The sequence below is a fragment of the Lathamus discolor genome, chromosome 2, assembly GCF_037157495.1.
Source record: "Lathamus discolor isolate bLatDis1 chromosome 2, bLatDis1.hap1, whole genome shotgun sequence".
Taxonomy (NCBI): Eukaryota; Metazoa; Chordata; class Aves; order Psittaciformes; family Psittacidae; genus Lathamus; species Lathamus discolor.
The window spans coordinates 126,344,074-126,362,963 of record NC_088885.1 but is presented as its reverse complement, the minus strand read 5'-3'; the positions used below and the strand labels follow the sequence as shown (position 1 = coordinate 126,362,963).

The following is an 18,890-nucleotide window of genomic DNA, read 5'->3' as shown; positions in this document are numbered from 1 at the left end:
CTTTTTTATCTCTTAACTTCTGGACCCATGTTCTAGCTCCCCTTAAGTAGAAATGAGGGATTTTAGAAGTAAACTCTTTCTACTACGCTTCTTTTTCATCCATATCCTCAAAAAGGCAGACCATTCAGCCCAAGAAATTAATTTGCTTTAGTAGGATTAGGGAGATGTAAGTGGTTGGCCCGGTAAACAGAACTATGGAAATGGAACAGGAAAGAGACATTTTTAGAAACTTCCCCAAGCTGTGCTAATGCTGGAAGGGTAACAAGAAAAAGGCAGTCTGCAGTCCATCGCCTTGACAAAAAGACTCAAGACACAGCTCTTCAACACCCTAGTTATCAACCAAAGCATCAGCCCTTCCTCAAAGTTTCATGGAAGTTTGTTGTCAATCAATGCTAACAGATTTGGTTTGTGGCAAAGTTTATCAGTTTTTCTTATCTCTAGTCTCTTTTCTCAAGCCCTGTTTCCTCCCTTTGCCTGTGGCTACTCTAAATGCACATGTGAATTATTGGAAGGGATTACGGGGGAGAGAAAGAGCCCCAGTTTTCATAGTTCAGATTTAAAATGCAGCAGCTCTGAAAGACTTAGCCTTAGATTTTATTTCTGAAGAAGCTTGGCTGTCTACCCTGTTACTGATTTAGCATTTGAACACAAGACTGAAATATTGTCCAATTTCACTCTGCTGTCTGCCAAAAAATCTTAAGGGACAAGCTGATTATCCCATCGTCTCCAGCCCCTGTGAGTACAATGCATCAGGACAGTTGCTTCCCTTTTCTACAGTGACAAAAGAAACTGCACCACTGCATACCTTGCATAGCCTCCTTTTTCAACAGACACCAGCATTTAAGGTATTATATCTTAGAGCTTAAAAGAGAGGAAAGCTTCAAGGAAGATAGTTCTTCTTTTATATGCAAGACTCATGTTGCCATCCATAAATCACTCAAGGCTGCTATTATAATCCAGAGGAACAAGCTGGCATCACCCCTAAACACAGAAGGTTGTGAGAGAGATTATCAGAACAAAACCAATAAAGGGGTCATTAAAACACCTAGAAGATAAAATACTTGAAAATAGCTCCCCAAATTTTCTTGTGCAAGACACTGACTGAGCCATAAATCAAAGCTATTCTTCTTCAGGGGATATTTAGAAAGGCCATACAATTTGTAACTCTCCTCATCTAAAGAACTGCAGCTTTTACGCTAATGGAGAGAAGCAGATAACTGATCACCACCCTCTATTATTTCAAATGGACTCCTTTCCTTCCAGCAAGAACAGAAAAGCAAGCTTTGTTTTTAATAGAGTCAACATAAATGAATAGAATATTGGTTTAATGCTAGTTTTCATTTGACTAACTTTTAGCATTCCCTATGCTTTATTCGCATTTGTAAAAATGGAAACAGTGGGTTGTGTTGGCTGGATTAAATTACGTTTTTTTCAAAAGTTACTTTGACCAGAACATAGAGAAATATTCATGTTAGAAAGGCTTTGTACAGCATCACTGAAAACAATAGTTATTCAGAGCAAGTAACTCTGATCCATTATGCACTACTCAACCACAGTACATGAGAAAAAATGACGGAGGAACAGGCTGTCCAGCAAGCATTTGCTTTGAAGTCCACACAATAAAAAAAATCTACATTGTTCACTGCATTATGAAATTTTGAAATCTACAGATTTTCACTCTATCTTTGTGTCCAGCCTCTCCATCAACTTCATCTGAACATGCCTGTGGTCTGCAATAAGCAGTGGGATGAAAATGCCTATAATAAACAACAAGAAAAATAATACCTAACACCAGACTAAGAATAGTTAGGATGCTCACAATTGTAAAACTTATTTCCTTAATAATGGAAGGTTTCCATAACAGGTATACAAACAGAATACCTAGAGTTACAACAGTGTGAGTAGCATAATAAATACAAATGCAAACTTTTGTTTTCCTCCCCTTTATGTTAAAAAAGGTAAAAATTAGAATGATTCCAACAACAGTTCTGTACAGATATTCCATCTTCTTAGATTTGCAAAATGTTGTATGTTGTTTCACAGTCCAGGTGAAGCCACAGATCCAAAGAAGTATCAGCAGAATTACAGAACTTCTAACACTTAGTAGCATGATCAGCGTAATACTGAGTATCCAAGAAGTGATGGTAAGCAGTTTGTAGAAGAGATACACTAACTTGGAAAGCACAGGAAATTCATCTTTGTGAGGCAGAGATTTTCGTAATGAAATCTGATAATCAACCGCTGAAAAGGAGATACCGCAAAAGGACATAATAATGGCAACATCTATACAAAACAAAAGAAAAAATGTTAGACCAAACAAAAAGATGTTTATGTTTTAATTTCTGAATGAACTTTTGGGGCAAATTCATGATTTCTTAACACTTTCTTTATATCAATTTCATATTTCCTCCATGCTCCTGAACAAGTCACCTTCATTTTAAGGCTCAGTTTAGTTACCTAAATCTAGGCATCTAATACCGTTTGGTATGCTTCTGGACATTAATTAATTGCCTAAGTTGTGTGTTGTATTTGCCGTCTCCATTCACAGATGACTTAGAAATTTGCAAAGTATAGCAAATAGCCCATAAAAACTTAATTATCAGCAGCTGATACTGACTCTGGGGTGTCTATAATGATTAAATCTATAAGCAAGACTTTACCCTTCATGTGGTCATAAAGTAAGTCAATGTCTTGCCAATAATTCTGATAGAGTTGGAAATGGTACAGTTGCTGTCTTGCTTCTGAGAGTTGAACCATATCATCATATGGTTCTCTTCATCATGTTGCACTCTGCAATGCTGACATAGTTTTTTCTGACTCTGTCCCTCATCTGCAACATGGATGATGGTAGTGACAAAACACAGGGCTGCTCTAAATACATTACTGATTCCCAGATGCTCATTTAGCAGTTTTAAAAGAAACTGTAAACAAAAGCACTCAAAACAAACTGTTCTGCAAATTATATACTAACTGTATTACTTTGAAGTGATGTATCATGTTTATATCAGATACTGTGACTTGTTATAGTGAAATCTTTCTTCTCATGGATTGAGCAGAATGGACCATCTATTAGTCAGAAATTGTAACTAAATGCAGAGTAATCATACAGCAAAGTGTGTCTTTTCCAAGGCATGTTTAAAATGTTATCCAATCACGAGTTATTTTTTTTAGGTAAAATACTCAACTTGCAAGTTAAGGAGAAAGACTCACATTGAGAGAAATTACTTTTGCCATGTTGCATGAGGATATAAATCTGGACACAAAGTTGTGGTGTGGTCTCAAGAAAAGTCTTGAATACCCTGAGCATGTTAATATCAGTCACTACATCAATGGCTTGTTTTTGAAGGAGGCTGGGAGAGTCTGTTTCTGGTGCATCTCCACTGCTTTTTTGGTCAAATGCAGCTTGGCAGCCATATTTCAAAGCAAACCAATACCTATAAAAAAAGTAGACTTGATTGGACAGTGGCTTTTAGAAGTACACCTCAATAAAATGATAAAGCCTAACAAAAGTTTTTTCCTATGTCATTCTCCATTCACATTTTATCTTTGAATGTAATACAGCACCTTCTGCTAAGATAAAATTTTGTTTGATATCTACCTAGTATCACTGATATCAGATAATATTTTAAGCCTAGCAATACCAGTGCAATGTAAAAACTATTGAAGACAAATGACACTTGCCTGAATAATTATTTCAAGCTTTATTTTGTTACATTCTTATTTCTTTAGAAGTACTGCATTTCTGAAAATTCCCCTAGCATCTCTCTTCAGTCTCTTTTTGAGATACTTGTTCAATTTTTTTGTATCCTTTTAAGAGTATTAGTGAATATCCGGTTGCGAACATCCATATCTATATAATATAGATCCATAAGCCCCAAGGATAATATTTGATGAATTGCAAGCACCCAACAGGCTGAAAAAAAAAAACACTACACTGCTCTTTTCTAAATACTCAGGAAGACTATAAGTAAGTTCAGAAAATTTTTTTCAAGACACATGGGTTCCTGGGTTGACAGATTCTGTTAATAATCTGAGTGGTTTTACATGAAGAAGCCATTTGCTTTGGCAAATAAGTGTATCTGAATGACTTTTAGAACAGTTCTGGTTTATTTTCAATTAAGCTTAAATGAACATTTCCTCTCAAAGAGCAGTAAATTCAAAGATACATGGAATTAGTTTGTCACAACTGGTGTATACTCTGTGTGGTAAAGAATCTTTTCTGTTTAGGATAGCTCTAATGCTTTGCTTAGAGATAAATGAAACCTAGCTCTTATTCCCATTTTCAAGACCCTTGTTTCAGGCCTGGAGGTGGGTATAGCACCTTAGAGGGGAGAGAATGCGTAAGTTTTAATCAGAAATAATTTTGATAATTAAGAGAGCAACCAGCTATTGTATATGATAATCAGTACAGATGCGTATAGCAAAACAGGAGGGTGGCTACAACCTGATGTAGGACCAGATCTGCAGCTGCTGGAAATAATAGTATTTCTGCTGTTCCTAATCATAGAATGTTTTGGGTTGGAAGGAACCTTAAAGACCATCTGGTTCAAACACCCTGCCATGGGCAGGGACACTTTCCACTAGACCAGGCTGCTCAAAGCCCCATCCAGTCTGGCCTTGAACACTGCCAGGGATGGGGCAGCCACAGCTTCTATGGACAACCTGTGTTAATGGACTCACACAGAGACACACAGCCCTGGTGAATGATCTGACTCATTGCACTATTGCTTTGGAAGCCAAGGGAGATAGGCAATGCCCTTTACTGTGATAGATTAAATGGGAAAATTGCTCATAAACAGGATTTGGATCATAACAGCCTTCAGAAATCACTTTTAAGCCTGGTGTCGTGGTTTAAGCCTAGCCGGTAACTCAGAACCATACAGCAGCTCACTCACTCCCCCTCCCTTTTCCTCCCCCCGCTCCCGGAGGGATGGGGAGGAGAATCGAAAGAATGTAACTCCCATGGGTTGAGATAAGAACAGGCCAGTAACTAAGATATAACACAAACCACTGCTGCTACCACCAATAATAATAATGATAAGGGAAATAAAAAGGGAAAAGAATACAACTGCTCACCACCCACCAACCAATACCCAGCCCAACACACACAGCGATCTAGTCCTTCCGGGTAACTGCCCCCAGTTTATATACAGGGCATGATGTGCTGTGGTATGGAATACCCCTTTGGTTAGTTTGGATCAGGTGTCCTGTCTCTGCTTCCCCCTGACTTCCCCACCTACCTGGCAGAGCATGAGACTCAGAAAGTCTTTGGTCAGAATAAACATCACTGAGCAACAACTAAAACTATCGGTGTTATCAGCGCTGTTCCCAGGCTGAAAGTCAGAAACACAGCACTGCACCAGCTACTAAGGAGAAAAATGACTGCTACTGCTGAACCCAGGAGAGCCTATTTCAGCCTACTCAGTTTCCAGATATCTTGAGCTTCCAACATCCTACTCCAATGAAACCATTTTGAATGTAACTGGCAGGCAAGAACAGCAAAAGCAGTCCTTGTTTCAAGAAAGCTCATTGTTCCTTAGCCAATTTTTCTAGCATTATAAACACTGTAAAACCTTTCCCCCTCAACAGAAGAATCTAGTTATCTGGATTATGAAGATTACATCATTCATTCAGATCAATTTTCTTGAGAAATCATGGACTATCACCTGGTTATCTTATACAGTTGTACAAGTTGTTCAAGACCATCTTAAGAACCTAAACATGCACAAGTCCATGGGACCTGACGAAATCCATCCATGGGGCCTGAAGGAGCTGGCAAATGAAGTTGCTAAGACACTGTCCATCATATTTGAAAAAGCGTGGCAGTCAGATGAAGTTCCCAACAACTGGAAAAAGGGAAACATAACCCCCATTTTCAAGAAGGGGAAAATGGATGACCCAGGAAACTACAGACCAGTCAGTCTCACCTCTGTGCCTGGCAAAGTCTTGGAGCAGATTCTCCTGGAAGGCATGCTAAGGCGCATGAAAAACAACAAGGTGCTTGGTGACAGCCAGCATGGCTTCACTAAGGGGAAATCCTGCCTGACCAATTTGGCGGCCTTCTATGATGGGGCTACGGAACTGATGGACAGGGGTAGAGAAGACGATGCCATCTACCTGGACTTGTGCAAAGCATTTGACACTGTCCCACATGACATCCTTGTCTCTAAATTGGAGACATCAATTTGACAGATGGACCACTCGGTGGATAAAGAACTGGCTGGATGGCCGCATGCGAACAGTTGTGGTCAATAGCTCAGTGTCCAGCTGGAGACCAGTAACGAGTGGTGTCCCTCAGGGATTTATGTTGGGACCCGTCTTGTTTAACATCTTCATCGCTGACATGGACAGTGGGATTGAGCGCGCCTTCAGCAAGTTTGCCGATGACACCAAGCTGTGTGGTTCAGTTCATATGCTTGAGGGAAGAAATGCCATCCAGAGGGACCTTGACACACTTGTGAGGTGGGCTAATGCCAACCTTATGAAGTTTAACCATACCAAGTGCAAGGTCCTACACCTGGGTCAGAGCAATCCAGGCACAGCTACGGGATGGACAGAGAAGAGATTCAGAGAAGCCCTGAGAAGAAGGACTTGGGGGTGTTGGTCAATGAGAAACTTAACATGAGCTGGCTTCAGTGTGTGCTCACACCCCAGAAACCCAACCGTATCCTGGGCTGCATCAAAAGGAGCGTGACCAGCAGGTCAAAGGAGGTGATCCTGCCCCTCTACTCTGCTCTTGTGAGACCTCACCTGGAGTATTGTGTGCAGTTCTGGTGTCCTCAACATAAAAAGGACATGGAACTCTTGGAACAAGTCCAGAGGAGGGCCACAAGGATGATCAGGGGACTGGAGCACCTCCCATATGAAGATAGGCTGAGAAAGCTGAGGCTGCTCAGCCTGGAGAAGAGAAGGCTGCATGGAGACCTCATAGCAGCCTTCCAGTGTCTGAAGGGGGCTTACAAGGATGCTGGAGAGGGACTCTTCATTAGGGACTGTAGTGACAGGACAAGGGGTAATGGGTTAAAACTTAAACGGGGGTACAAATATAACACAGTGAAGTTCCCTGATTCAAAATGGAGCAAGAGGTGTAAAAGATACACAAGACAGGAAAGAAGGTAAGAAAGAAAGACAGAAATGAAGGAAGATAATTTGTGAAGATGCATTCACATCTCCTGATTTCAGGAATCCTAAGTTCACTGGACAAATCATAATTACTGGCTAGGCCCCTATTTTCCTCTGTAGTGAATGGAGAATAAAAGCTCCTGTCCCAGATGACCTTCTGGAGAAGCTTGCCTTAACAAGCATCACCTGACTCCTAACTAAATCTATTTTTAGCCATTGGCTGTAGAGATAAACCTGAGAGATTCATTGTCTAAATTAACTGGATAAATAAATAAGATGGCGAAGAGGGAGAACAGGAGGGGGTTGTACATGGATACACCTAAGAAAACACATATAACAGAAAGTATGTAATAGTTGATCACAAAGGTACAAGAACAGTTGGCAGCCTGCTACTATCAATTTAGACTTTACAATATGTATTATCGCACTGCTGAATTTTGAGGAGTGGCTGAAAGAACTTCGTAATTTATACGTATCAACTTGAACATTTTCCAAGTATATGTGGCAGCATAGGAGAATATATTTGTGCAATAAAGAACAAGTGAACAACACTCTTTGGTGCAAAGGTCAAAATGATACGTACTAGATAATAAGCCACTCAGAGAAGATGGGGCTAATTCTGGAAAGGGAACTTCAAAAAGCATAGAAATTCATGGTAAGAGGTAATAATTTGAAAGGATATGAGTTCAGGTAAATCCAACAGTTTATTACTTTAGTGTACTACTTTCGCGTTAAGCTAAATCATTAAGATTTTCCCATAAAGGCAGCATTTTGAATAGATACAAGCACTAAATCAAGATTACGGTTAGAGTTATAGACAATCAGAGCTTGGATCTGAATTCTGAAAGTCTTTTTGAAATAGAAAGGTGTCTTGGAGATAGGCACTTAACAGCAGGAAATCTTAGGGGCAACCTGGGAGTGTAAAACCAAGCCAAAGGTGAAACCAGAATTACAATTCTGAACAGATTAGAGGATGAGGTCATGGAAGAGAAAGGCAAAGGAAGGGGAGTTTTGGCCAGACATTGAAAGAGCAGCTTCTGCTGTTCTACACCACATGTACTGGCTTAGCATTTATCATCAGCTATCAGAAAAAGCAGTCGTGGCTGTAATTTCTTTTGGAAGAAATAGACTGAGAGAGGCAGGTTTCTAAGCCACAAGCACAAGAATGGCACACCCAGCCATAACTGAAGATGAAAAGCCTTGGGGACTGACAAAAAGGAGTGTAGCACAGCGGACCCTAAGACATCCCCTCTCAAAGGTGGAACCTGGGAGAGTCCCTGTGGCCAGGTCTTTGTTTATCTCACAGAAACCAACCCATGTCCATAGATCTGGTTAGTGAATAAGAAACCATTCAGAGAAACTGAAAAAGGATCTTCTTTTTCTTCAAAATGGAGTCTTTCTAAATTTTTCTAATACCTGGCACCAGAAAAATCAAACCTGTTTCAGCAAAAACTCCTCTGTGAAATCTAAAACTTCAGGATTTTAAGAGGAGGAGGAGCAGGAAAGTAAAACTGACAGGCAAAAGGAAAAAGAATATCAAAAGCTTAATTGTGACACCTAAAAGTTCTATCATTGTCCTTAATTCATTATAACACCACGTGCATAAAACATGTGTGAGGGAAATTTTTACACTGGCATAAACACATCTTTCATCACTACCCATAGAATTGTATAGCGAGTTAAAGGAGGTATTAAATATTTTAGTAAGTGCCTCTGATAAGTCTAGATTCACTCATGTTTCTTGCATGAGGCATACCCAAAATAATTAAAATTCAGGACTTTTCACCAACATCTTTCACCTGTTTTAAAATAATCTCTATAATGATAATGATAATTTTATAGCAAAGCCACCACATATGGTATCTGAACCTATTGCTGGACATGCGTCTTTCAGCAAACAAAGATTCCTGTCATCATTAACACAGTTCCTGGGGAAAATACTGCTGCAAGTATTCTTACTAACTATTCAACTATTCATTTCTCTCCTAAATGTTTCTGGGTTTCTACATATGGTTAGACTCTCAGGTTCAAAAATTATCTCAACTCAGCTGTCTCACTTGCTTAGTGTAATCAAATAAATCCCCTTCTTAACATAACTTTTAAAACTATATTTATCAGTTACAAGTGTTACTCTGTAAAGTAGGAATTTTTATTAAATATGCTGTATCAAAAGGCTGATGAATCAAACAGAGTTAGGCTGTGAACTATAAAAAATATTAATTAAAGGTAAAATGAAACAAGATCGACATTTCCCTCAAAACCTGACATAATTTACCCCTGGCATGGCAGACAAAAATCCATTTGCTTACATAGAGCAATAACTGTTATGTCTCTAAAGCCATATCAAGCATTTCTTAATAAACTGTCTTAAAGCAACACGATTATTCACTTTAAAATGGATTTTTAAATCTGCTTACCTTATAAAAATTCCACACTGGAAGAGATGAACTAGCAAAATCCATTTCAGCTTCCCAGTATCAGTACCTTCCCAGTCATTTTTAAACCACTCATAACTGAATATCTGAGTTATTAATAATGAAAGACCTCTAAAACACAGTATCAATATACTCCAAGAATATTGTCCTTCACAGAAATATTTACTAGCTACCCAGAAGTCCACTCCAATATCAACTAAATAAATTATAATTCCACCAAGTAAAAAAATAAAATTCTGCTTAGTAAATTTCATCATGCATTAGTCTGTCACTTTGTCATCCTCTCATCGCTTCATGTAAAGGAAAGTCAGAATTAATCTAAATGCTTTCCTACAATAGAGTGTTTTTCCTGATACCACCTGCTCATAGTGCTTTCTACACAGGAAAATTGGGTTATGCATTTTATTATGCCAAAGGGACTTGCATTTTTCTGTATTCTTGATTTCAATATTAAATTAACTTCACTGATACAGGTCTATTCTGGAAAAGCTACATGTAAATTATATTTTTAGTTGATGTAGTCATTCTTCATTACTGGTTCCTAAAAAGAAGAAATAAAAAGGAAGATCAGCAGTAACAGTATTTTCTTTTAATTGCTCTTGAGAGCAATTCTCAAGTATGTTTAAATAAAGTATAAAATGCAGAATGTACCGAGATATTAGCGAACAAGAGAAGCTGCACCTCTGAACTTGCTGATGTCACCTACTCTCCCAACCACAGTGACCAAGCACACTTACCAAGCAGCTGTTCAGATAATTCCTAACAGTTGCAAAACACTAAGAAACAAGCTTACTTCTACTAGTTTTTAAAGCCAGTTTATGGAAAAAAAGATTGATTCCTTCCCAGAACTTTCTTAACTTCTGAGATCTTCTCCCTTAGTGTGCACAGCACAAAACACTGGGAAAACTGACATCTTGAGTATACACAACTGTATCAGCATACAATTCATTATGTAATTTCCAACCCTGTTACTGCATTTGTGTGCATCCGTCTAGTGGTTTCACCATTTCTGCTTTTTTATTTCCATATGCAGCACAAAAGTTCTGAATAGGATTGCAGCTCTCCTGTTAAAGAGACTTGTAAGGAGACAGACCTGCACCAGTCTACACCTCTTTGGGAAATGTCTCCCAACCTGAGTAGTAGCTAGACAGAAATTACCAAACCACTTAGCCTACTACAAATAGAATCAATTCACAGTTAGAACTACCTTTACATTGCCCAACATTGCAAGGGTTCTTGGACCTCTTTAAGTAGTCCTTACACATCTTTCCTCTGTAGAGCCATGATGTTTGGCAGGTGAAACAGAAAAGCTGTAACGCAGTCCATCCTTTATTTCATTCATTTCCACCTCTGCAAAGCTATAAGCATTAAAATGAGAAAGTCCCTAATTTCATTTGCAAAGCTTAGGAAAAAAATGCTGGCAACCATCCCAAAGGATGGGATCCAGGACATGCCAAAGCACAGGGTTTGGGCTTGTACCAGTGCCGAACAGCAGCAGACAATACACGAGAACAGCTGCACCAGGGAACTCAGGGCAGGGGAAGGGCGTGTGAAGGCAGCTTGCCTTTAGACTTCTGTGAATTTAGGCACACTGACACAGAGGAAAGAAATGAGACAATTGGTTAATATCCCATGAAAAAAGGTAATGATTATTCATTGCTTGTGTTGACTGGGCTAGTCTGTTCTGTGACCCAGGTACTAATCCAAAAAAGAGAACTTAAGCTTTTAATTTCCAAATGAAAACAAGTAGGAACATAACAACCTTAAAAGGTGCTCAGTGTCTAAACATTTTTTTTTTTTTTCTAATCTAGGCCCTAGATATTTCTAGCCTCTTGTTCTGTCTCCTCCTTAGGTTTCATATCCTGGCCCAGAAAAGGTCAGAAAGATCAGGTGATCTAATAGCTAGGATAGCTGGAATACTTTTACTGTTCTTTCCTAGCCTCAGCAATAAAATGCCATTAATCTCTTTCAAATAATTTCATCAATTTAGATCCAATTCACAGTCAAGACTGGGGACGTAACTTTGATGCAAAGTCCAGCATAAACTGAATTTTGTGTTTAAAAGTATTTCACAATCTGAAAACTTCTGTAAGAACCAATTTAAGAGTTTTGTACAAGGGTGCATTCCAGAAAATTCTAAAGGAAACCGTATTTACTCTGTGTAAGAATATCATGTCATTTTGCAGCTTGATGTACCACTTTTGTATCCTTTTTTGTAGTAAGAACATTATGCATGGGGTTTAGGACAGATAAAAAAAAAAAATAACAGGTTCATTATTTGACTGTTGCAGGAAAAACAGCTGTAAAAGTCAATAACTGGATCCAAACAGAATGTTCTTTTGCTAGGCAATTTATGAAGTAGGCAGTATACCAAGGTTCACATGTAATGAGTAATGCTGTACTAGACGTCTGAGTGGCAAGGAGTAGGCTCTAATTTTGTACCTGAAATTAATAAACAGTGTAACTGGATTTCTCCCTTTTTACAACCTCTGTATGCTTTTGTATCTGATCACTTCACAAAGAGGGATTATCTCATTATCATATTATCCCTAATAAGAAAGGAAGTTTTACAGGCTATGCACAGATTCCTCTGAAACAGCAGCATAAGGAGTAGCTGTGAGCCAGGTGATTTCTACTTCTGACAAACGCACTGCCCAAACTTCTCCTATGCCAGCAACCTGCAAACCTGTCTGGATGTCTTGGTCATATATGAAGCCATCAGGTAAGCTGAGATAAATAAGGAGCGATACATTATCAAGCACGTCAGCTTGCTCATGGTCTTATAATTATTTTGAATAGGGAATCTAGTCTTGAAAGAGCCTTGGAATGGCTGGTAAAACATAGGGTTTACATTTTGCTTATGGTAACCTAAAAAAAAGAAGTCTATCAGAGACTCACAGATCTTAATACCCAAACATTCAGTATCTTAATACCAAGCCCAAGAACAAATGCCTGCTCACAGGTGCACATGAAATCTCTGCTGAAGATCTCAGCCCCTAATATCCCCAATATTTTATGCATGATAGCACTCCAAAGAGCACCATGGCCTCATGTACCAGGTGGGGGACTATTAAGTGCCACAGGAGAGAGTGTCTTGCATCAGTCACAGTTATTGTCCCCAGTCTTACTAAACATACGAGATCTAGCATGACAGGAGCAAGAAAAGTAAAGCATTTGCCAGCCAACATAAATATAAAGCTGCTATAAAAACTAACATACTTCTGCAGAATCATTTTGTGAAAAAACAGAAACAATAAAATGTGATTAACAAGGCCTTCAGTTCTCACAATATGTTTAAAACGCTACACAAAATGCAGACTTACCTTAATATTGGCCATGGATAGAGATTTTTCACTTTAAAAAAAGTGTAGATTTGCATACTTTCAGGTTTCCCATTCATACCTTTACAAGACTTGTATTCCAAGAAAAGATAAAGGGCTTACTGACATAACACAAACGGAAACTAAAATCATATGAAAACCACATGACACAGTTAATAATTTGCTACCTGTCAAGAACTGTCATTCTTCTATGTTATAAAAATTCTGTTCTAAAAATTTAGTTTAGAAGTCCCTGTCTATACTTAGTACTAAGTTTAATATAAAATTTCCTACAACAAATTAATTTCACACTTTATCCATAAAAGTAAAAAAACAAGCAAACAAGGAGTATCACTTTCACTCTGTATGTTTATACAGGTGTATATATGTTCAAATTTAGACTTTTAGTTTGTTAGATGTATTGATATTTATAGGAAGATATACATGTAGATGTGTGTTTCTATACATGTTTGTCTATACATATAGCATTTATTTATTTGCACACACATTTATGTATCTCAAATATTTATGAAAAAAAAGAACGATCTCTTTGACTATAATTGAAAACTGTAGTACAATGCACTTTAAAATACGTACAAAAGCTTTTCAGTGCAATGATACATAAAGAGAATGCACATGTCCAGGGACAAGTGATTAAAATAGTTCTCCTCTGGTAAAACCACAGGAGTTTGCAAGAGTCTGCTCCAGCTGAGCTATGGGCACTCAACATACATACAATTTTTATGCATGTTTAAAGAGCTGCAGGTGTTGTGATTCAGCCTCTATGACTGTGCTGCACAGGATAATACCCTCAGCCAGAGACACCTACAGCTTTTCTAGCTCCCAGGGACAGGAGATACAATCCTACCTGTGTCTTCACAGGAAATAGTATCAGTGCTTTGCCTTCCTCTTTTCCCCTTATAGCTCAGAAACATCCTAAACCTAAGCAGTTTTTGCAGTGCTTGAAATACCATTATTTTCATGTCATCACTTGAAGAACAGGATCAACAGATCAAATTAATTTTCCAGAACCTAAAAAAACAGTGTCTGAATCTAAAGCAGTACTGCATAATTCCTGGTTTGATTGCACATGGCTCCTTCCTGCAAGACAACACACTGGGAAAACAACTGAAGACATCAGTGGGGCAGTGCATTATCCATAACAGCCTTCTGAATAAGTGCAGCAGAGGCCTTTCTGTTGGCGCAGAATCATCTCAGTGATGATTCAAAACTAACAGGCCCACTGCGTGCATGCCCAACAAGCTCTTCATAATGGCTGTGAGCATCATGACTGCACTAATTCTAAATGTATTTGTATATTGCTCCACAATAAGATAACTTCAGAGAATAAGCAGCTCAGCAATTATAACACCTGTTCTGCCCTATACATGATCAAATGAATGCAAGCACTCTGTTAGAATATAACTTTTGTGGACAATATTTCTTTCAATGTTGGACTAAGCTACTGTGTGTTTTTGCATCGAATTGAAGGTCTGATACCAGCATAAACCTATGTAATCTTTGCCAAGAAAACTAAAAGTGATTCATCATTCCCATCCTGTTTTAAATTCCTCTGTCTTGATGGTTCCACTTGCAGAAAATCCACTGTAATGTACTGGTTCTTCACAATCTTCACTTGACTCGATGGATGAGACTGCAAGAGTAGCTGCAGACAAGACAAAACTCTGGCAAACTGACTGTGGACTAGACTATCTACATTTAGCAGCTTTTACCAAGACTGCCCCTCTCCGTGGATCTGGGGAGATTTCAAAAGCAACTGCCTCTCATGACAACAGAGGGTTCTTTCAAATCCCAAAAAATCACTATTGATATTAGTCAATGATTATCATTCCTTTATGTTTGAAGAACTTTGCCCATTTGAGATATGTTCTGCCTGAAATATAAAAATACACATAATTTACCAGCAGAGCAATAAATACAGTATATACTGAGTCTGGTATATACTTTAAATTCTTACAGTTCCACCTCAATTTTCTTAAATTTGTAATAGGCCTTGCAAGCTATTTGCCCAAATAGTGACTAAGCTCTTACACCTTTAAAGGAGGGCATCTTAATTCAGACAAGTCACAAACTCACTGCTGTGACCATTGTTGTTATTAAAAAATTACAAAAACCCTGTTACACAGAGAGAGAAAAAAGCTTTGTGTAGCTAATTTTTGGAGTGTAAATCAAGCAGTTCATGAGCTAAATTACTGTCTGGATGAATTATTTGTTTTCTAGTTAGACTTGCCACCAAAGAAAGCACATCACTAAATTGTGACAGAACTCCTACGGTATTCAGTGCAGATCCTGTTATTTGCTTCCAAACAGGGTAGGAAGGACCTTTTTTCTCTGCTTTGATTAGTGTTAACAACACACTGTATATTTTATCTTTGGAACAGTTGACTTATTCCAGACATTGGAAACTAAGGCTCTCACTAGGACTAGCATAGAAATAAACAGGATGAAACACTAAGCTGAAAAACTTTGGGAATTTTGAAGATTGCTTGTGTGTTTTGCTTTTTCTACTTAAGCTTTGCAGTCAATATTTCTGCCATCAGTATTTATGGAAGTTACAGAAGAAAATGTATGGTTTGAAATAATGTGTTGACTGATGGCTCCGGCTCAGTGTAACAGATTCATCTGCTTTTTCATTAATTACTCCAATGCCAGTCCTCAAAGCTGCTAAAAAATGCAAACAGTGACCCTTTGGGATTTTCAGAAATGCCAAACTGCATTTTGTGTCTCTCACAGTTGTAGAAATCCAGTTCTCTACCAAATATCACATTGTCTATCACCAGAAACCTCACTTTAGGTTTTTTCATGTTTGGGGGTTTTTGTGGGGTTTTTTAACATTCGCTGCCTCAAAATATCTATGATTCTACAATTTTTCCCCTCAAATTTTTGTCTTAACAACATAAACCAGTCAGTGAACCAAAAGACCTTGAGGGTATACACACATATTTTCTTGTACCGCACTACAGAGTATAATAGCAAGACATTCACTACATGCCTGTTAACCCCCGTATTATAAGAGAAATAACAGGTTTTTAAATTCATGAGCTTGTGCAAGAGACTATGACCGTAGAACCCGTACTTCACTATTCAAAAGCACCCACTGCTGCCACCTACGGACGAAACCGATTCATAACTCCTACCTAACGCTGGAAAATTCATTCTTTTAGCAGACAGTGATAGTTGCAGTAAGCATTCCCTGGGGAACGAGTCTACAGTCCCCATAAACAGTTTTTAATGTAGAGGAAAAAAATATTATGATATTATATATATAACTGGTATCTTGCTGCTTCTGAGTTATCAATGACCTGACAACTTCATGTAAATCAGTTCAAAAATCTCTAAACTTTCAAAAATTTCTTAGACTTTCTTAGAAATGCGAAACCACTTTTAGAATAGGAAACCTTTGCTTAGGTAATACCTTCTTCTAGTGACACAGCAACTAAACTTCACCTAGAGACTGAAAATGGGTTGAATGTACCACCAAATTGGTGTTACACATGCTACAAAATCAGCATAATATTGCACCTCATGATTAGGTAAGTTCAGGTCTAGCCACAGTTTCTTATAAAACAGTATACAGGAAAATTATACAGGAAGAGATTGGAATATAGTGTATTGGGGTGTTGCTTACTTCAGCAGCATACCTGCACACAAAAAGGCTTCTTTCCTTTGACCTGAAACATCCTGTTATCTGTAGTTCATGCTTTGATGAGCTTGTAAATAAAAAAATAAATGTAATGGGTTTATAACTCAAGTAAAATTTTGGTCTATCAGATAAATCAAAGAAATTGGCTTGGAGGCCTAAATATAGAGATGGACCTTACCTGTACTGTGGCAGAGTTTCTGCTCATGGCTTTTGTGATGCCTGGCAACTAACAGCTGCAATCAAAGTCCATGACCAGGAGTAGATTTAATTGCTGCATACTGTAGGCCTGCAACCCATATTGCCAGCAGGTCTCTTGTGCATCACTCTTTGGCTGAATGGATGCCTGCAAGGTAATGAACACTGTTTGTGTAGCTGAAGAATTAGCTAGCACTGTAAGTGTACCAACTATAGCTAAATTAGAACTGATGAAACAGCCTAGGGCAAGCCCTAACTCCAGTTGGCCCTTGGACAGCGAAGATGCAGCGCTTCTGTCTGACCAGGCAGATGATAGGCACCATTTGTTCACTGACCTTGCAGGCCACCTGAAAACCAGGAGTTTGGAGTCAACACTAGCAAGCACGGCATGGCTAGGCAGGTAGCAGGGCCTGCCTCAGAGCTGCCTCCCTGCCTCGTGCCAACCCCTGCCTTGCACTCCCCAGGAAGCCAAACACATCAGGTGGATCTGTGGCAGATTGGGAACCTGCAATATGGGAATGAGAAAAGAGGTGTAGTGTTAGAGTGGAGAACACCAGTTTGCCATGCAAGGCAAGAGGCAGATCTTTGTTAGTATGCTGAAGACTGTGATAGCTCATCTCCCAGCATGTACTGCTGGTATTACTTGCCCACATTAGCATTTAAGCAGACCAGAAAATTTAGACTTTGAAGTTTCATGAAGATACGAAGTCCTGTTGAAGCCATGTAGTTTTGTTTTTCAGTTACATGCTGTACTCTGAGTTGTTTGTCTATCAAGAATTTCGGAAGTTTGCCTATCAAGATCACGTTTAGGAATTTCTGCCCCTTCAGAAGGCAGTGGGAATCTGTTCTGTTTGCCCAGGCAAATCCTAGGAATGGCCCCAGATGGCACATAAGGGTTGCAACTCTATTTTCATATAAAGAAAAACAATTTAAACATAAATTTGCTATCACCAAACACTTTTTTGTACTTTGTATTGCTATGATCACCTTACAAATGTTTATTTATTTGTTACAGGTAATATATAGGATCTGATATAGGTATAAAACTATCAGATAACATTTGAAATTCTAATATTGGTAAAGTTGCTCACACAAATATTATCTGCTCTGATTTCAGGTTAAATTATCTTTATTCTTCATTTGCAGGTACTTTAAGGAGAGAACAAGTCTGCTCTAACTTCTCTAACAATGCCAGTTGAAAGGCAATTAACCAGGGGTTTCAGAGGGTACACTGCAAAGCTAAAGAGGGGAATTTCAGCACCTCACAGGCTCTAGAATGAATGCCATTTGCAAACACAGTATTACTATTTGGATTACATTGACAAAATTTCACAAAGTCACCGAGTGTTTCAGGTTAGAAGGGACCCTTCTGCTCAAGCAGGGCCACCACCTAGAACCAGTTACCCGGGACCATGTCCAGACAGGTTTTGAGTATCACCAAGGATGGAGATTCCCTAACTTCCCTGGAGAACCTGTGCCAGTGCTCAGTCACCCTCACAGCAAAAAAGTGTTTCCTGATGTGCAGAGGGAACCTCCTGTGTTTCAGATTGTGCCCACTGCCCCCGGTTCTGTCACTGGCCCCTGTGACAAGACCAGAGACAATGGTCCTCTGACAGAACTTGACTCCATCTTTTATGCATCATCCCTTCAGGCATTACATATATCGATGAGATCCCCCCTGAGCCTTCTCTTCTCCAGGCTGGACAGTCCAAGCTCTCTCAGACTTTCCTCACATGAGAGATATCCGGTCCCTTCATCTCTTCAGTCTCCTTTCACTGGAACACCCTCCAGCAGCTCCCCATTTTAATTTAAAATGCTGAAACCTAGATAGCTCTTATATGACACTCAGGAGCATATATAACTCCTATGTATGCTGTCAAGCGGGCACGTTCTCAGCTGTCACTACAACAAACTCCTGCGGCTGTAGAAGCCAGCAGAGCCCGGACGTGCCTCTCACAGGGCAGCAGCGAGGCACCGACCAGCCAAAGAAGAGTATCGCCTTTATTCCACCGAATTACCGCAATGTTTGAGGTGTTTCTGGCGGCCGCTTTCAACCGCAAACCGCCGCCGCCGCCCGGCCCCGGCAGCGACCGTGAAACACCGCTTCGCACCCGGCCGGAAGGCCCCGCGTCCGGCCCGAGAGGCGGAGCAGGG

At 39.2% G+C, this 18,890-nt stretch overlaps 1 protein-coding gene across 1 annotated transcript; it reads right to left on the bottom strand.

Moving 5' to 3' along the window:
• Positions 1 to 1,337: 1,337 nt before the first annotated feature.
• Positions 1,338 to 18,856, bottom strand: XKR9 (XK related 9). The gene is made up of 9 exons (XM_065668426.1): positions 18,755 to 18,856; positions 16,720 to 16,884; positions 16,540 to 16,608; positions 12,881 to 14,771; positions 11,037 to 11,148; positions 10,765 to 10,915; positions 9,540 to 10,098; positions 3,211 to 3,434; positions 1,338 to 2,283 (listed from the first exon to the last, which is right to left on the bottom strand). The coding sequence occupies exons 7-9, from the start codon at positions 9,812 to 9,814 to the stop codon at positions 1,640 to 1,642; spliced, it is 1,143 nt and encodes a 380-aa protein (XP_065524498.1). The 5' UTR covers positions 9,815 to 10,098; positions 10,765 to 10,915; positions 11,037 to 11,148; positions 12,881 to 14,771; positions 16,540 to 16,608; positions 16,720 to 16,884; positions 18,755 to 18,856; the 3' UTR covers positions 1,338 to 1,639.
• Between the last annotated feature and the right edge of the window lie 34 nt (positions 18,857 to 18,890).

Excerpts from the sequence above, each read along its gene's own strand:
- XKR9 (XM_065668426.1), bottom strand. The coding sequence starts at position 9,814 with ATGATGAAATTTACTAAGCAGAATTTTATTTTTTTACTTGGTGGAATT. Across the intron at positions 3,435-9,539 it reads CAGTGTGGAATTTTTATAAG|GTATTGGTTTGCTTTGAAAT; the intron begins GTAAGCAGATTT and ends CTTTTTTTATAG. Across the intron at positions 2,284-3,210 it reads CAAAAGTAATTTCTCTCAAT|ATGTTGCCATTATTATGTCC; the intron begins GTGAGTCTTTCT and ends TGTTTTGTATAG.